General features: G+C 43.6%; 2 protein-coding genes across 6 annotated transcripts in view; both read right to left on the reverse strand.

Moving 5' to 3' along the window:
- The window catches only part of LOC105993380 (chromosome unknown open reading frame, human C9orf24), a 17,095-nt gene extending 3,359 nt beyond the window's left edge, over nucleotides 1-13,736 (reverse strand). For both annotated transcript variants that reach the window (XM_013026619.1, XM_013026618.1), the window contains exons 1-2: nucleotides 13,602-13,736; nucleotides 2,583-2,703 (exon numbers count right to left, since the gene is read on the reverse strand). In XM_013026619.1, the coding sequence (XP_012882073.1) occupies nucleotides 2,583-2,703; nucleotides 13,602-13,736 (256 nt within the window). The remainder of the gene's footprint in view (nucleotides 1-2,582; nucleotides 2,704-13,601) is intronic.
- A 1,685-nt stretch (nucleotides 13,737-15,421) lies between these two features.
- Nucleotides 15,422-18,864, reverse strand: part of Fam219a (family with sequence similarity 219, member A) — a 52,267-nt gene continuing 48,824 nt past the window's right edge. For 2 of the 4 annotated variants that reach the window (XM_013026547.1, XM_013026549.1), the window contains exons 3-6: nucleotides 18,392-18,494; nucleotides 18,100-18,180; nucleotides 17,428-17,482; nucleotides 15,422-16,939 (exon numbers count right to left, since the gene is read on the reverse strand). In XM_013026547.1, coding sequence (XP_012882001.1) covers nucleotides 16,781-16,939; nucleotides 17,428-17,482; nucleotides 18,100-18,180; nucleotides 18,392-18,494 — 398 coding nt within the window. In that variant the 3' untranslated portion in view covers nucleotides 15,422-16,780. The remainder of the gene's footprint in view (nucleotides 16,940-17,427; nucleotides 17,483-18,099; nucleotides 18,181-18,391; nucleotides 18,495-18,864) is intronic. The other 2 variants (XM_013026550.1, XM_013026548.1) reach the window with 1 other exon arrangement.

Here is an 18,864-nt window from a genome sequence, read left to right on the forward strand (position 1 = left end):
TCCCTCCCTCCCTCCCTCCCTCCCTCCCTTCCTTTTTCTCTTCCTTCCTTCCTTCCTTTTCTTTCTAGATGGGTCTTGATAGGTAGCCTAGGTTGGACTTGAACTTTCTTTTCTGCCACAGCCTTTTTAGTGCCAGGATTATGGCCTACCATACTTTGTTTCTGACAGTTGTAGCCCAGGTCCTATCTTACTGAGCTAATCAATTTTTATCCTAGATCTATATTCTGAATCAATTAATTTGAAAATGGGGTTTCCTGCCAATTTTTCTGTCTCCCTCATCTTCTATATCCAGACTCTAAGGTTTGCCTTTCTTCCTTCTTAAAACTCTTTGAATCCATTGAATCCATTCCCTCTCCCAGCCCTCCATGATCTGCCTCATCTTCTCTGTATCATCACCAGGAGACAAGATAATGTCATGGTTAACAGAGCAAAATCTGCAGATAGATTGCCTGGTTTCAAATTTCTGTTCTACCAATAATTAGCTTTGTGAGACCTTGACCAAGTTAATCTTGTCTCAGTTTACCCAACTGTAAAATTAGGGTGATAACTCTCAGGTTTGTTGTGGATCAGGGAGCACTTGCCTAACATAGGGTTGTTGTGAGGCTTAAATAAGTTAATACATTGTTTAAAAAATTAGAATACTTGTCATGATTAAAAAGCCTATTGGTCTTCTTGCCTTATCTTTGAAATTTTACATCACAGTAGAAACTGTGGTGCTTTTTCACAAATGAAAAGTTGATCAATGTTAACTAACTCTAGTTAACATTCTTCAACACCATCCCTGCCACAAGACTGTCCTATGAGATCCTCTGTAATTCATGTGAGAAACAGGGTAAAAAGGCCAAGAAGAAGACAGGTGGGTGTGGGGAAGAGGGACCACGTTGGGGTTTGAAATTCTGAGTTGGCTGATTTGGCATACTGTGTTTGAGGTTTATTTTTCACATCCAGGTAGAGATCACCATACTCAGATGATGAAGGAGAGTAAAGTCTGGTGAGACATCAAGGCTACAGTATTTAGAGTTAGGGATGGGGTAGGTAAAATAGTTTTGGGGACAGAGCAAGGAGGAAAGAAAGCTCTGAATAGTATTCTGAAAAACTTTGTGTCCAAAGTAAGTATATAAGAGACTTAGAAAAAGTGAGGCATCAGAGAAGCTGAGGAAGGAAGTAGTTTTAAGTAGAATGGAGTAGTCAGAGGAGTGAAATGCATAGGGAAAGTCTCAGATAGTAAAGACTAAAAGGTCTCATGGATATGGTAATCAGAACCACACAGATGTAATTTCAGTATTCTGTGTAGGAAGTGCAGACGCCAACTTATGTTGGGAATTATCACTTCATCCAACAAAGATTTACGAAGTCCCTTGATGGAGGGGCCCAGTTGTAAATAAGAGAAGACTATGGTTTTGTTTTAGTTTTTTTTTTTTGTTTTGTTTTTTCAGAGCTGAGGACCAGAGTCAGGGTCTTGCACTTGCTAGGCAAGTGCTCTTCCACTGAACTAAATCCCCAACCACCTTTTTTTTTTTTTGGGTTCAGTTGTGGGGCCTGATCTCTGGGCCTGGGTGCTGTCCCTCAGCTCTTCAGCTCAAGGCTAGCGCTCTACCACTTGAGTCACAGCGCCACTTCCGGCTTTTTTCTTTTTTGCTTATGTGATGCTGAGGAATCGAACCCAGGGCCTCATGCATGCAAGGCAAGCGCTCTACTACTGAGCCACCTTCCCAGCCCAACCACCTTTTTTTTTTGTGGTGCTATTTGGTTTGAATTCAGGGCCTAGAGCTGGCTAGGTAAGTGCTCTACCACTAAGCCTAACCTCTCTTCCTCAAGACTGGTGTGTGTGTGTGTGTGTGTGTGTGTGTGTGTGTGTGTGTGTGTGTGTGTGTGTGTGTGTGTGTGTGTGTGTGTGTGTGTGTGGTGTGTGTGTGTGTGTGTGTGTGTGTGTGTGTGTGTGTGTGTATGAAGGAATGAGGAAGTTGAGATAATGAGTATAGACTGTGTTTCTGGGAATCTTGACTGTGAAGGAGATGAGAGGTTTTAGGCAGACGTTAGGAAATGTTCCAGGGAAAGGGAAAGAGGTATCATGTGGCAGGCGAGATGGAGAACTGAACAGGATTGCTAAGAAGATGGGGAGGAGGTGACTCTTGGAATATGGTTGGAGGATTTTGGGAAGATTAATATTCTCTCCATCTTTAATAGTGATGAAAGCCATGGTTCTTCCCGGGTTGAGTTATTGTTTTGAGACAGAGTCTGGCTATGTTGCCTAAGCTGGTCTTTACTCCTAGGTTCAAGCGATCCTCCTATCTCAACCTCCCAAGTAGCTGGGACTACAGGGGCATGCTGTGCCTGGTTATTTTCCAATTCTATTTTCAGACAGGGAGATCACAAAAGTCTGAGCCTAGGTGGTCTCCTCCAGGGTCAGGGTCAAGACAGGTGGTTAGTAATCATGTTGAAGCGGAGATTGGTTAGAAAAAAGGTCTGTTTTATCTCATGGATAGAGATAGGTTGGTAGATCAGGTCAGGATCTAATTGGGTTCAAGTTATAAGTCATTGGTGGGGTCACTGCTGGAGTCAGGAGGTAACAGAGGCCCTACCTTCATGTTGAGGGCTCCAGTACTTCTCAGGACAGTATGGATGGCCTGATGTGTGTGTAGCGCATTTGTTCATCTGCAGAGTATCAGGATCCATATAGCGCTGTGCGGCATGAGTTAGACCCTGTGAAAAGAAAAAAGAATTGGCTAGGCATGTAGAGGCCCCTAGATTCAGTCCCTCCTGAAATCAACTTGGGTGGATATTTTTTTTTACCTCTCTCCCAATGGCAGAGGGTGGATTTTCATGCCAGTCTTCATTCTTCTACATGGTCCTCTTGGTTGGATCACATTTTGCCCCCTGACCCCCCCTTTTTATTCCAAACTGGGGTTTGGAGTCAAGCTCTTGCTCTAATCATAGTGTTTTATGATCTATTTTTTGATGTTTCCTGACTCGTATGGAGCTCTTAAAGGTCAGAGCTAAGTGTTTCTCCCACCATTTTTTCCTTCTTTTCTTTCTTTTTCTTTTTCTTCTTTCTTTCTCTCTTCCTTTCTTCCCTTCTTTCCTTTCTTTTATTTCCCTTTTATTCCTTCCTTCCTTTGTTGTTACTATAAAGGTGTTGTACGGAGGGGTATTATAAAGGTGGTATACAGAGGGGTTACAGTTACCTAAGTCAGGTAGAGAGTACATTTTTTTTTTGGACAATACCACCCCTTCCCTCACTCTCTTCCAGTTTTTTCTCCCATCCCCACTCACAAGTTGTATAGTTCATCTTCAACATAGTGTCTAGTTAGTACCACTGCTGCACTTGTTCATTCTTTATCCCTCTATTTCTGTTCCCCCTTATCCTCCTAAAGACATAAAAGAACAAGACAAAAAGAAAAGAAAAACAACAACAAAAACTTCATTATTTTATATGATCAGAGGCACAAAGGCATTGTGCTTTTGTGTTCTTCCCTTAAGAGAATATTCCTTTGCTCTCTCTGGATGTGGATGCCTAGAGTCCTGTATAATTTATCACATCCCATTTTTAGATCTAGCTTTGGCATATGAGAAAAAACATGTACTGTTTGTCTCTCTGAGCTTGGCTTCCCTCACTTAACTATGATTTGTTCTTGGTCCATCCATTTCCCTGAAAATGACATAATATTATTTTTTCTTAAACTCTTCTCTTTCTTGTAGACTATATTCTGTCAGAGATCAGGGCCTCCCGTAGGCCCCCAGTTTCCTCCCACAGGGTCAGTAGGCCCCTGGCACAACTGGAGCCTCAGGAAAGGTTGGCTATCCTGGCTGCTAGCTGCCTAATGCAAGCTTCTTAAGTAGGGTGGAATCTGGAGCTGAAAAATGGAGCTGATGGGGGGACCTACTTTAAGGTTCAATTCTTTGTCTTGGACTCGATCCTGATTCTGCTTATGGCTCTGATCATGCAACAATATTATCTTTGACTTTGATCTTCACTTTGCTCTGCTCCTCATCTAACCACCTTTTTTTCCTCTTCCTGATCCAAGCCCTGGGTCCCTCTGCTTTTTGAAGTTCATCTTATCTCATCACTCTTTGTTCAGCTAGATATGTAGAAATTCAGATCAAGGCCTCCCTTGGGGCCACTTTGTCTCCAGATGAGGGCAGAATGCCAAGCAAGGTGTATGTTTACAGGTGTTTATACGCAGTGGGTCTGAAAATGCCACTGAACCATCCACACATGCCCTTTATGATATTAAAGAGAGAGGCTTCTTATAGCCAGAGCTAAGATCAGACCTGGCCCTTAGGGATACAAACACCCTGAAACCCCCTCAGCTCAAGGGCTTTTGGGCCAAGTTCTGTGGACAAATATGGCACAGTTACACTCCAACATAAATGAGAATGGATGATGTGGATCCAAGGATCCCATGCCTTAGTGGCTTTCTGAGCTTTACACACACACACACACACAATGTATCCACTTACACACATACAGATGTGTCAATATATACATACTAAAACATACCCACCCACACATAGAACAGTCACGCAGAACTCATAGACTATTAATTTTTTTTTTTTGTTGGAGCCTTTCCTCAGATGTCTGAAATCTTTTTCATGTTCGTGAATAGGAGTCTAACTTAGCTAAGGCTTCTAAACTGTGAGTGGGTTTTGTCAACTGTGGAATGATCTGGTTGGATGATGATGATGATGATGATTACAAATGCTAATAATATCTGTGTGTCATTCCTCTTGGGTTGATCAGATTCTTCAGAAAGGATTCCTTTATTCTTTGGTCTGAGGGTAATAACTTAGTTGCCAATGTTCTCGGAACCTGTATGGAGCAGGAATATTGGGGGAGGGAGCATGTTATAATTCAGCCTATGGAGGTTCACTTGTTCTGTTTGTTGGTTGTAGGTATGGAACTCAGGGCTGGAGCACTGCCCCTGAACTCTTTTGCTCAAGGGTAGCATTCTACCACTTTGAGTCACTGCTCCATTTTTGGCTTTTGAGTGGCTAATTGGAGCTGAGTCTCTCAGGGACTTTTCTGCCTCAGCTGGCTTTGAACTCAGATCCTCGGATCTCAACCTCCTTAGCTAGTATTACAGGCATGAACCATCAGTGCCTTGCTAGTTCACCTGTTGTTATTATGGTGTTCCACCCTCAGTTTTTATCCCCAGTCCTGAGATCTTGCCAACAAATAAGCCTTGTGACTTTAGCAGAAACAGAGGTAGGTAGTTACCCTCTGGCACAAACTTAGAAAAAGGGATTCATAGGTTTAACTGCTTAAATGGCTTTCAAATAATCCTTACTTTAGCCTTAGTTCTGAACCATCTTCAGTTCCAGAGAAGCCTAGGATTATTTATTCCTGAGCGTTTTGGAAATTCTGCAGTTTTGAGTTGAATTATGTCTCCATGCTCCCATTGCTGGCTTGAGATTCAGCTTTCTCAGATCTGCTAAATCAGTACTACTTAGCATACTTTCCAGCTTCCAAAACTTCCTTGCCATCATCCTTTTTTTTTCAACATCCTTGTGGTTTATGACTTAAATATCTATTACTCTAGTTTTAGAGAGGTTTCAGGAGAGTCAAATGCACATGTGTTCAATTAGAATTAAGAGTTCTTGATGTATTCTACATACTAATGAGTTACATGTTGCAGATCTCTCAGTTTGTGGCTTCTTTCTTTAATTTTCTTAATGGTGTCTTTGATGAACAGAAGGTCTTAATTTAAACATAGTTGAATTTATTAATCTCTTCTTTTATGGTTAATGTTTTTTGTGACTTAAGAAATCCATCCATACTCTCAGATAATGCACATAACATCCTGTATTTTCTTCTAAAAATTATTCAGTTTTGCTTTCCATATTTAATCTCTCAGAACTTGCACTTGGGGTTTGATGTGAGATAGTGATTAATTTTATTTTTATCTATATTGATAACTAATATTCCCATAATCTATTTTGACCCTCAGATTTGTTATGCCACTCCAAGCCTGATGCATCCTTTTCCATAGCTTTATTACCACTTATCTTTGTTGAATATTATTTCCATATATATGTGTGTGTGTATGTGTGTGTGGCACTTTTCTGTTTCATTAGTAGTTTTTCCAGCTTTATGAGTTCCTATAACTTCACAATTAGTATCTGTTTGGACAAGTTCTCTTTTGCCTATTGGCCTTTGTTATAAATTTTAGAAACAGCTTGTCAAATTCCTCAAAAGATCGACTTTTTTTTTTTTTTTTGGTCCGGTTGTGGGGCCTGCACTCTGGGCCTGGGCCTGTTGTTCAACTCTTCAGTTCCAGGCTAACGCTCTACCACTTGAGCCACAGCACCACTTCCGGCTTTTTTTCTTTTTGCTTATGTGGTGCTAAGGAATCGAACAAAGGGCCTCAGGCATGCAAGACAAGCGCTCTACCACTGAGCCACCTTCCCAGCCCCGCCTCAAAAGATCTTGATGAGACTTTTTCTCCTTTTTTTATTTTTGCCAGTCCTGGGGCTTGAATTCTGGGCCTGGGGGTTGTCCCTGAGTCATTGTACTCAAGGCTAGTGCTCCACCACTTAAGCCATAGCTCCACTTCTGGCTCTTTCTGTAGTTTATTGAAGATAAGAATCTCACACTTTCCTACCTGGGCTGGCTTTGAATCATGATCCTTACATCTCAGCCTCCTGAGTAGCTAAGATTACAGGTGTGAGCCACTGGCAACCAGCTCTTGATGAGATTCTAGTGATATTGAATTAAATCTTCATGATAGCAAGTCTTCCTATCCAAGAACATGCTATATGTCTAAGTATTTTGAAGAAGTATTTCATAAAGTTTTGTTTTGTTTTTGAGATTGTCCAGACAGGCTTGTAGGCCAAACACTAGAGTTATAGGTTACATGGTTCTCAATAAAGTTTTATAATATTATCTATACAGTTTTCCCCACATTGTTGAATTTATACTTTTATTTTATTTATTTTTGTCAGTTTTGTGGCTTGAACTCAGGGCCTGGGTACTGTCTTTTAGTTGTCACCCTCCCCCCTCCCCTCACTGGTCAGGGCTAGCACTCTACCACTTTGAGCCACAGTACCACCGTTTTCTGGTGGTTAATTGGAGATAAGAGTTTTACAGACATTCCTGCCCAGGCTGGCTTCCAACCACAATCTTCAGATCTTAGCCTCCTCAGTAGCTAGGATTACAGGTGTGAACTACTGGCACCTGGTTATTATTTTTTTGCTGTTAGAATAAATGCGTTGTGATTTCTCTGTTTTTGAGAGAGAGTCTCACTAACTATCCCAAGCTGGCTTCAAACTCATGATCCTCCTGTCTCAGCCTCCCAAGTACTGGGATTTTGCATGGCCTAAATTTTCTTATTCTAATAATTTATAGACTCTATACACACAGTTGTCTCATCTGTAAATATAGTTTTACTTTTTCATTTTCTCTGTGTCTTTTTACTTTTTGTTTCCTTAATTTTTTGGCTAGGACTTTCAATATAATGCTGGATAGAGGTTATGTGGGAATCTGCGAATGCTGAGCTGTGAGGTATAATAAAGAGAATTGAAATGCCATTCTCTTAATTCTCAGAAAGCTGGGAATTGTCTGAGAAAAATCAGTCGCTCCTAGCATTACAGAGACTCAAGATTCTACCCTAGATTTGAGTTAATGAGAATCAAACTTCCTTCGATCTTAGAGTTGGTGAAGGTCCATACAAATTGTGGGTGTTTGTTGCTTACCTCTGCCTGCCTAAGGATAAGGAAGTTATTCTTCTTCGGATTGTTTCCCATGCTGATGTCTGTAACTTCAGAGATTTCTACCTTACTTTCTGAAGTACTCCCCTGTCTGATAATCAATTAAAAATCCTGTTAATGGGATCTTGGGGTGTCTGTTGTTGATGAGAACAGGCCCTGGGTGCCCTGAAACCGGTTTCACTGTCTGGCTTCCATTACCGCCTTGGTCATGATCGCGGCCGGATAAGGAACTTGCGGTGATTTGCAGCAGACGTTGAATGGTGAATACTCTTACGTTGATCCCAATTTTAAAAAAGAATACTTCTCTTATTACCTAATATAAGTGATGCTGATTATGTACTTTGGGCAAATATTGTGGGTATTTTTTCTTTTTTGCAGTATTGGGATATGAACTCAGGGCCTTATGCCTTCAGTCTACCACTTGGGCATTGGCCACAGCTTTTGGGTGTATATCCTTTATGAAGTTAGAGAAGCTTATTGCTATTTTTTTGCAGGTCATGGGGCTTGAACTCGGGCCTTGGGAGCTGTCCCTGTGCTCCTCAGCTCAAGGTAAGCGCTCTACCGCTTGAGCCACAGCACCACTTCTGTTTTTCTAGTGGTTTATTGGAGAGAAGAGTCTCACAGACTTTCCTGCCTGGGTTAGCTTTGAACCGTGATCCTCAGATCTCAGCCTCCTGAGTAGCTAGGATTACAGGTGTGAGCTACTGGTGCCTGGCTGGATTTTTTTATTTGTAATCATGAACAGGTATTGATTGCTTCTTTGCCTTTGGCCTTTGTCCGCATCCTTTTAAAAATAACTATGCAGGTATAAATTACATAGCACAAAATTCACTGTTTACATATATAACTCAAGAATTCTTAGTAAGTTTATTGAGTAGTTCAACTGTAACCACAACCCAATTTTGGAATATTTCTGTCACCCCACCAGAAGATCTCTTTTGCACATTTTGAAATGATTTTATGCTTTTCTCCTGAAGTATGTTAATGAATGACATTTTTTGTTCCTTTCTCCCTCCCTCCCTCCCTCCCTGCCTGTCTCCCTCCCTCCATCTCTCCCTTTCTTTCTTTGTGCCAGCACTAGCACTTGAACTCTATTTAGGTGCTGTCCCTTAGCTTTTTCACTCAGGGCTGGCACTTTACTACCTGAGCCACAGCTCCACCTCTGGCTTTTTGGTGGTTAATGGGAGATGAGTCTCATAGACGTTCGACGTTCCTGCCCAGGCTAGTTTCAAACTGTGATCCTCAGATCTCAGCCTCCTGAGTAGCTAGGATCCCAAGGTGAGCCATAGCTGATTTTTTCTTTCTTTTCTTCCTTCTTCTTTCTTTCTTCCTTTCTCTCTCTTTCTTTCTCTCTTCCTTCCTCTCTCTTTCTTTCTTTCTTCTTTCCTCTCTTTCTTTCTTTCTTTCTGAACTCTGGGCTCTTCTGCTCAAGGCTAGTGCCCTATCACTTGAGCCACAGTGCCACTTCCAGCTTTTTCTGCTTATGTGTTGCTGAGGAATCGAACCCAGGGCCTCTACCACTGAGCACCTTTCCAGCCCCATAGATGATTTTTCTAATGTTAAGCCAATCTTGCACTTGTGGAATAGTTACAAGTTATCCATTGTTATGTAATGCTGCATTCAGTTTGCCAATATTTTATTTAGAATTTTGGCTTTTGTGTTTATGCATAGTTTTATTTTCTTATACTGTCCTTGACTAGTTTTTCATCAAGGTACATATTGTGTACATGTATCAATGCACCCTGTATCTCTCCACTTATGTTAACAATGTTTAAGGAAATGGAACCAAATGTTATGATTTTGTCAACTTTTAAAATTCTACTAGGTCAATATAAATTTATAATTATACTTCCTGAAAAATTGAAACTTGCCAATTTAACAAATGTATGTCATTGAATTAATATGGATTTTATCTGTAAAAATGTTATCTGCTATTTAGTAACATTCTTAACTTTTTGTTACTGTTTGGATCAGAGAAGCAGAACCAGTATGCATGATATAGCATAAGGAATTTATTATGGGGATTAGACTTCACATAATTATGGGAACTGGCTAAGACCTCTATAAGGCCAAGAAGCAGGCAAGAGCAAAAACAAATTAAAGCCCATGGGGACAACAAGAACGTGTGCATGTGCATTCTGGTTTCCAACCTAGATGATAGGGACAGTGATACTGGTGTCCTTTTGTGACAAAGCTGCACACACACTTGGGCCAGGGCCCAAAATGTCAAAGGAGGAGGGAGGTCCAGTGGGAACTGAGGTTGTAGGAGATGCTGCCCTATACCAGTGACCATTGTGAACAAGCCAACCACAACTTTCCTCTTTTTTCCCTCCTTCCCTTCCTCCTTTTTTTTCCCTTCTCATTCTCTCTTTCCTTTTCCAGATTGCCTTCAAACTCAGGACCCTTCTTCCTTAGCCTCCCATGTTCTGGACTTGCAGGTGTGTAATACTATGCCTACCTGGCCATACACCAACTTTCAAAGGATAAAAATGGAAGTAGCTGCCTTTTTATTTATGTCTTTTGGATCTCATGTAAATTTCTCTTGTAGCCATTCCAGAGCTACTTAGGGAAGCAAAGTCTGGGATTTGTAGTTGCAGCTAGTTAGTAGTACAAAACTATCTTTTACCCTCTTTAGAATAATGTGAGGTTCTTGGAACACATTAACTTTGTCCTTTACTAACTTATATAATAATATCACTTAATAGTTTAATTCTTTCTTTAAATATACCACTATATTTTCCCAAAGGTATTTGCTTAAATTTTCCTGTTTATCTGTTATTTATTATCGCATATCTTTCCTTCTGTGATAATTTTCCTTCCCTCAACATTTCTCTTATTATACATTATGGATCTGACGATAGCAAACATTTTGGTTTTATTCTGTGCTGTAGACTAAATCCAGGTCCTTATGATCACCAGGCAAATCCTTGTATTAGTGGCCTATACCTCAACCATAAGATCATAATTAGTTTTGCTTACCTGAAAATATCTTTTCATTATCTCCTGTTGGGGGAGGGGTATATATCTTGAGACAGGGTCTTGTTATAGAGCCTAAGCTAGAGTCATACTCATTCTGTAGCTAAGGTTGGCTTCAAATTCACAATCTACCTCCCTCAGCCTCCCTAGTGATAAGATTATAAGCATAAAATACCATGTCCAACTCTTTTCCCCTTCATTTCCCTCCTTTCCTCCACTTTCCTATGTTTTTGACAATGTTGGGGGTTTGATTTTGTAAATCCTTCCTTCCTTCCTTCCCTCTCTTCTTTGTGCTGGTACTGGGGCTTGAAATCAGCTGTCCTTCAGCTTATTGAACGTAGGGTGCTGTCCCTTAGATTTTTCATACAATGCTGGTTTTCTACCACTTAAGCCACAGCTTCACTTCCTGCTTTTTTGTGGTTAATTGGAGATGAGTCTCATAAGGGCTAGGAAGGTGGCTCAGTGGTAGAGTGCTTGACTTGTATGCATGAAGTTCTGGGTTTGATTCTTCAGCACCATATAAGCAGAAAAAGCTGGAAGTGGCGCTGTGGCTCAAGTGGTAGAGTGTTAGCCTTGAGCTGAAGAGCTGAGAAACAGGGCCTAGACTCAGAGTTCAGGCTCCACAGTAAAAAAAAAGTCTCATAAATTTTCCTGCCTGGGCTGGCTTTAAACCATAATCCTCAGATAATAGCAGATTTTAGCCTCCTGAGTAGCTAGGATTACAGATGAGCCCACCAGTGCCTGGCTGTTTTCATATATTTTATTATGAACTCTTGTTTGATTGGTCTTACTCTAAAAGATAACTAAAAACCTACATTGAGGATATTTTCTACCATAGTTGAATTTCTTTTTTTGGCCAGTCATGGGACTTGAACTCTGGGCCTGGGTGCTGTCCTTCAGCTCTTCAGTTCAAGGTGAGAGCTCTACCATTTAAGCCACAGTGCCATTTCCAATATTTTCTATCATAGAAGATCCACATTTTGTGTGTGTGTGTGTGTGTGTGTGTGTGTGTGTGTGTGTGTGTTGGCAGGGAGCCAGAGACATTGAAACATTTGTTTCAGTTTGGCATTCAGAGAATTAGTCCCTTTACCTTTTTAGTAAATTAGGTTTATACTCCTTGTAGTGTTTGTATTGGAATTTATTCTGAGGGCAATCTTGGCTTCTTAAATAACTGATCATTCACATTCATGGAAGTCCAAAACAAAATAAACATCAATTTTTTTACAATACTTAATTGTATGGGCTTTTTTTTTTTTTTGGTGTGCTAGTCCTGGAGCTTGAACTCAGGCCTGGGTATTGTCTCTGAGCCATAGCTCCAAGCTTGGGCTTGGGCACTATCCCTGAGCTCTTTTGTTCAAGGTTAGCACTGTACCACTTGGAGCCATAGCACCACCTCAAATTTTCTGGTGGTTAACTAGAGATAAGAGTCTTAAGGACATTCCTGCCCCAGCTGCTTCAAATCGTGATCTTCACATCTCAGCCTCCTGAGTTGTTAGGTTTACAGGAGTGAGCCACTGGTACCCAGCATTCAGTAGTGCAGGTTGATTTCTGACTTGTGATCCTCCTGGGTATGGTATGCCACTATACTCAGCTAGACCTCATTGTTAAGAAGCAGAAGGGTCAGAGTCTATCATACTGTTACCACAAGAAAAGCTCTAGGCTTTCCTCCTCCTTTTTTTTTTGGTCGTGAGGTTTGAACTCTGGGCTTGGGCGCTGTCCCTGTGCTCTTCAGCTCAAGGCGAGAGCTCTACCACTTGATCCACCATGCCACTTCCGGTTTTCTAGTGGTTTATTGGAGATAAGAGTCTCATGGACTTTCCTGCCCTGGCTGGGTTTGAACCAGTATCCTCAGATCTCAGCCTCCTGAGTAGCTAGGATTACAGGCATGAGCTACCAGTGCCCAGCTCCTACATTCTTATTTTCACTGCTATCTGACTTTTGCTCCTCTCCATACATTGTCTGGCCAGATTAGCATCTGTGTGGGTAGTATCTGACAGTGACCTTTATCTAGTTTTGTTGTTTTCATTGGTTTGTCCTTGGCTTTTCCTCTTAGACTTGTGGCCATACTTCTGTTCCTTATATGGTTCTTTACCAGTGTTTGAATATTGATATTCTCCAAAGTTCTGTCCTTGGCCATTTTCTTACTTTTCTTTGGCAAGCCATCCATGACCCCTAAGATTCAGTTATTACTGTTTTGGGAAAGGGAGGGAGGAGTACTAGGGCTTGAACTTGGCTATGCGTTCCTCAAAACTTGGGTGGCCTTTCTTTTTTGTATTGTGGGTGCGCCACACAGGCAGGTGCCTATTCAACAAAATTTTATGGGACGGTACACAAAGACAAACTCTTGTAGGCAGAATATCACAAGTGGATTCTAAGACCCCATTTAACTGTCTGCAGAGACAGACGGAGGAATGATACACATGTGTAAAGTCATGCCTACAGGATATTTTCTGGCTTATTCTACTGGCAGCCTCAGGGCTTTTACATTTTCTGATGAGTCTGTCTGGAACTTTTAATTTTTTCACTCTGCACAAGAATGACTAGTTTATTTCTCATCTTTCCAGGCTTAGCACAATGTCACCTTGAGAGAAAGAGGGCTCCCTAACCTATGGAAGCTCTCCTTTTCTAGCTCTATTGCCCTGCTTATTTTTTTTTGTAACAATTGGACAATTTTCAAAAATCTTGTTTATTTCTTGCTTATTATGTCTCTTTCCACTTCCCATCCTGTTGTGGTTCCAGGAGGGCAGGATCCTACACTAGTTTACATAACCGTTGTAAATTCTGTGCCTAAGCAAATGAATAAAACGGACCCAGATCCAAAGCTATAAAGAATTACACATATTGATAACTACATCCCATTCAAACACACACTGTCATGTAGTTTGTCCTGCCCACCCCCACCCCCACCCACCACTTACCGGAGTCACAAACTTGTTGGCCTCCCAGGCCCAGAGAGGTGGGTCCTTGTAGACCTCCTTGATGGAGGTTGGAGCCCTGAAGGAGTCACTGTAGGTGCTGATGGGAGTCTTGGTCTTATGAGAGAAGAGGAACATAGTAGGGTCTTGGGGATGCTGTGGTGGGCTCTATGTATGAAGGGCTCCTGCTGGACATCAGTGACCACCTCTCTCTGTAGTCAGCCCACTCCCACAGCCTGGAAGGTGCCCCAGTTGCTGTGACCCCCCTCTTATGGAGGACCTTTCAGTTGCCCTCCTCTATAGCTTTCTTGCTCCCACCCACTAAGCTTTCTTCTATAGGGTGAAATTGCCCATTATGATATCACTTGGCTTAGCCAAGTGTTTAATTTCCTGCCTACTCCTGGCCCTTTCCTATCTCAAGTCCCTCTAAAGAGCTCCATTTTCAAGCAGTCTAAGGGCCCCTAAAGACCTTCTCAGCCGAATTTCTCATTTTGTTGGAGAGAAACAGAAGTTCTGAGGGTTGTGGCTCACTTAAGGCCACACAGCAGGTTAGTGGCATCCCAGAAGCCTACAAATGAAGGTAGAGGGACATGTTCACCTGGAAGATCAATTCTCTCCCCTTCTCAGCCCATTTTCCCTTGTCCCACATCCCAGGTAGGGAGCTGAGTGAGGCTGGCTTGTTTGATGCCTTTAATATCATTATTTGTGTTACACAATACACAACCAAGGATGATGGTCAATACTGCAATGGAAATGTTAAAAAAAATATTATACACGGCTCATGTCTTCCACACACCTTCCTGGAAATAAATTAGCACGGAGAAACCTGGCTGGGTGGCAGCCACAGCCGAGGGCTGGGAGGGGGGGTGTTAAGGCAGTATCTACAAGAGGACTGGGGAGCAGGGGGCAAGCTAAGGCCGTGGTTCTTCCCCTCCAACACCCAAACAGGGAAGGAGAGAACCACACACTCTCCCTAGATGCAGGAGCTGCTGGCTGCCAGCTTCCTACCTTTCCCCTCCATATCTACCTAACTATATATAGATTGCCTCAGCCAGAAGTCCTTGCCTGCCAAGGAACTAGTTTGTTCTGTAGGCAGGGAGCTTTTTCCTGGTTCCTTAGGACCACAGAAATTGAACAATGGGTTAGGTCATACAGTAAGTCAGCAGCAAAGGCAGGAGTCTAAAAGAGAGGAAGTACTCATGTTCTAGAAGGGTGAGTCAAGGAGTCCAGGGTGGTGATGGTGGAGGTACTGAGTCTCGGATGGGGTAGGAGAGATGGGCTCAGATAGGGGCCAGCTTGGACCTTGGGGGCCCTACAGATACCTTCTCTGCCTAATTCCCTTTGGTATTTTTTCATCTAAAGGAGGTAAGGGTGGTTGGAGGTGTTGGGGAGTTTGCAGCTCCTGGGTGTGGTGCAGGGAGAGGTGCTACCCTTCCTCCTCTCACCACCTCCATTCACCACCTCCCACCTCCCAGGACTGGCATCCAGACAGCAGCATGTGAGTGGCATCCATGACAGTGGATGCACCATCATGTGTGGGGAGTCAGCATGGAGAACTGGGGCAGTGTTCACCTTGGGCCTGTGGAAGGAGGTTTAAGGGGCATAGTCCTGAGCCATCTGAAACTACCTGCTTTTACTTTTCTTCACCTGGACGGTAGTTCTATGTTTCTCAGCCCACGGGAGGGTTCTCTTCACTGCCTCCCTCTCTTGATTTGCATCTTTAGCTTTGCTAAGAAGCATCAGAACAGAAGCAGCAGCAGTATGTATATTTCAATCCACAGACCCTCCTAGAGGCACATACACAACAAACACCTGTGCACACACCTGCATCTTTTCCAAACAGATCCTTAGGTACTTGTGGAAACTCCCCCTTCCCACATAGAAACAGACCTCTCTATAGAAAATCTTGTAAAGAAATTCCTTTCAGGTCTTCAAGGACCTTAAGAGAATAATTTCAGCTATTGTTTATTTTACAATTGAGAGGTAAAGCCCAGAGAAAGTTCATGGCTTGCTGAAGATCACAGGAGAGTACCAGAGCTAGAGCCCAGACCTTTGCACTGCTGAGCAGCTTCTCACACTGAAAACAGACCAGAGCTACTTTCTCACTATGGATACCATATATGCATCAGGAAAAGACACCTGTCTCTTACAGGTCCAACACAGAGATGTAGACACTTGAACATACATCCTGACAGCCTCTGGGCCTCTTTCCCTCCTCTCTTCACACACACACACACACACACACACACACACACACACACACACACACACATTGCCCAGCACTTCATGCAGTCACTCCATCCACTATGTTTTTCTAAGCTTGCTCCTTGAAGAGTCTTTCCAGGAACTAGCCTCCCAGACTGGGGTGAGCTGGAAACGGGGTCTTGAAGGCCAGACTTAACACTCTGCTTCTAGCTTGAACCAGTGAACAGAAACATCCAGACAGAGAGATAGATGCATTGGTTATAGGCCAGTAAGAACAGGCTATAACATCTCCAATTCTGGCCTTTCTCTCAGGCCCGCCTTACCCATCTCCATACCCAGACAGCAAGGAAGAGGATGAATGTGGCAAAGAGGAAGAAGGCTGCAATCTGATGGGTGGGGAACAATATTCCCTTAGGCAGCTTTGCCAGGCTGCAGAGGAGGGAGAAAACACTGGGGACATGGGCTTGTAAGGGGGGCAGGTGTGGAGGGGCTGTGAGGTGTGTGGAGGGGCTAGGACCTGCCCCCATTGACTTGGGCCTTTCTCCACTCAAATCCCTTTCCTGATTAGGCTGTGGTTGGGGGGGATTCATGGCTTCAATGGGGGTGGGGTCAACCCTCTGGCCCTGTGATCCCCCTCACCTCCATTGTTACTGTTGGCCTCCCTGTGTCTAGTCCTTGGCCTGGACTTCAACTTTGCAGAGGTGGGCTGGGTGCTGGGTGAGGTCCCACAAATAACTGAACAAACAACCCCCCCACCCCTCCTCGGCCTCCAGGGTGGAAAGAGACTCCATTTTGGTTTCTCCTGCTCCATGAACACACAGAGGTACACGTCCTACCATAGGAGGAAGCAATGACTGTTACAAGGTTGGTGGCTGCATGGGGTGCAGGCTGGGGGCAGGTGGATGAGGTGAGGAAGGCACCTCATCCAACCTGGCCCGAGCTGGCCCTGCTCCATGCAGCCGTGGCGACCCCACCTGCTACTGAATGTGGCAGGCAGTAGAGGAGGTGGCCTGGCAGCACATGCAGGTGGGGTTCACGGACTTGGGGGGGATGAGGTCTAGGTCCTCGTCATCAGGGATCTCATCTAACCGGTAGCCATCCTTCAGCAGTTGGATGTTCAAATCTTGGTTGATCTGCTGTAGACAAAGGAAAGGGAGGTCAGGTCAAGTTGACTGAAAGCCCCCAGTCCTGGCTGGGGTCCCAACTGCATCACCTGTCAGACCCATCTCATCCTCCGTCTCTCTGCAGCCCAGGTCATCCATTCATCTAGACTCCACCCTCAAGTGAGGTTTGAGTCTCTCTTTCAGAGCCTCATTTCCACCAGGTCTTGAGGTCTTACTATGACAGACGTCTAGTCCTGTTTCTATTTGGGTTTTGCCCAGTTTCAGAGGTACTTCTATAGGCTGTTGCCTGCATTTCACACCTCATTCTATTTAAGAGCCCTGTTCCAATAACCCATGGTTTCTGGCAATGGAGGGCAGTGATTTCTTCCAGACGCTCTCCAACCCTATACTCTGCTACCCTACATAGGCTCCAACTGGCTTTTCCTCCACTACCCTTGACCATCTTAGTTCCTTGATGGAGGTGGATCTGCTTTGTGGGGTTGAAAGGGGAAGGGCCTCACCTCAGCAGAGGAGTAGCCAGAAGAAGAGTATCTGGACATATCAAAGTCATCATCACTGGCCATAAAGAAAAGAGGACAGAGAAAAAGTGAGTTGGAGGGTATTGACCTTTCCACATCAGACAATACCATACCTCTCCCCTAAACAGACAAGAACTATATTATAACCTTTGCTTGCTGTGCAAATAAAGATTTTTCAAAGACAGATTCCTTAGCTTCATTCTTCCAAAAGAATCCTTAAATTCCTTCCAAATAGAGCTGCCACTCCCTTCACTTCCCTTCCTTCTTTCTTTTCTCACGGCTTCCCTTGAAATCACACTGGCTTGCAGGGTTTTCTCAAAGTTTAAGTCTGCCAACTATTTCCCCATGGATAGGGTTCTTCCCTTAGAGAAAGAGGAACATTAAGCATTGCATCAGGCTGTCCAGAGACATCCACCAAGGCACAATTGAATAAGTTGTCCCAGGTTAGCAGCAGACTGTATTGGTACCTTTCCTTTCTCATCCACTCCCACTTCCTGGACGAAGAAAATCTATTCCTTGGGTAATTCATCCTTAGAGAGTTCCTAGCTAAGAAATATCTTACTCTGGCAATAGAACAGGTCTATCCTGAACAGCCCTTTTGTGCTCAGACAGATTCAATTGGCTTGCCCAGTTGCCCTCAGATCCTATACGTACCTGTCTGTATCAAGAGCTACCAGTGGCTTCTCATCTGGACTCTGGTCAAGTGAAGAGTAGCCTTTATTGGGGACGACCAGCCTGGGTAAAGAATTTTTGGAGTTAGAATGCTAATTGGAGCTTATTAATCTGGTAGGGGACTGGATTGGGCCCTGACCCACCACTTTCTTTCCTCTTTCCCTCCCTCTCCATCTTGGATCTCAATTGAGAAGAGAGGGTAGAGGGGGAGGCTCAGACCAGCAGAGACTGGCTCTGGCTGGCAGGATCCAGGTGGAGTAGTAAGGGCTTCTACCTCGTCCGGGCCATGACGTTGTTCTTCTTGGGTTGCTGGTTGACAGGGCTGCCCATGCTGCCATTCTTCAGGGAGCCCTTCCGGGCCAGGTCCCGCTGCTTCTCTGCAGGGGAACATGGGAAGGAAGCTGTGTCCTGCCCCAGGCCACCCTGTCTTACTGCTTGGGGAAGCCTGGGCTGGGTCTTCATTGTGGAACCTCTTGCTGCTCTATGGACAGAGGTAGATATTCTGATTCCAGGCCCCTGATGCTCAGTAGAGATGACACTTGGCTGCACATGACATGAGGTAGAAGTTGGGGGCAAAAAGGAAGAGATTGACACTTGCTTTGTAGGAGTCATAACACCTAGGTAAGGCATTGCATGCTGAATGTCAAGGAAAAGCTTCAGAGGAAGTGTTGGAGCAGTCAGGGAGGGTTTCTTGAAAGTGACACTATAAACTAGCAAGGAGGACATTCTAAATAGGAATGACAGTAT

The sequence above is a fragment of the Dipodomys ordii genome, unplaced genomic scaffold, assembly GCF_000151885.1.
Source record: "Dipodomys ordii isolate 6190 unplaced genomic scaffold, Dord_2.0 Scaffold95, whole genome shotgun sequence".
Classification (NCBI taxonomy): domain Eukaryota; kingdom Metazoa; phylum Chordata; class Mammalia; order Rodentia; family Heteromyidae; genus Dipodomys; species Dipodomys ordii.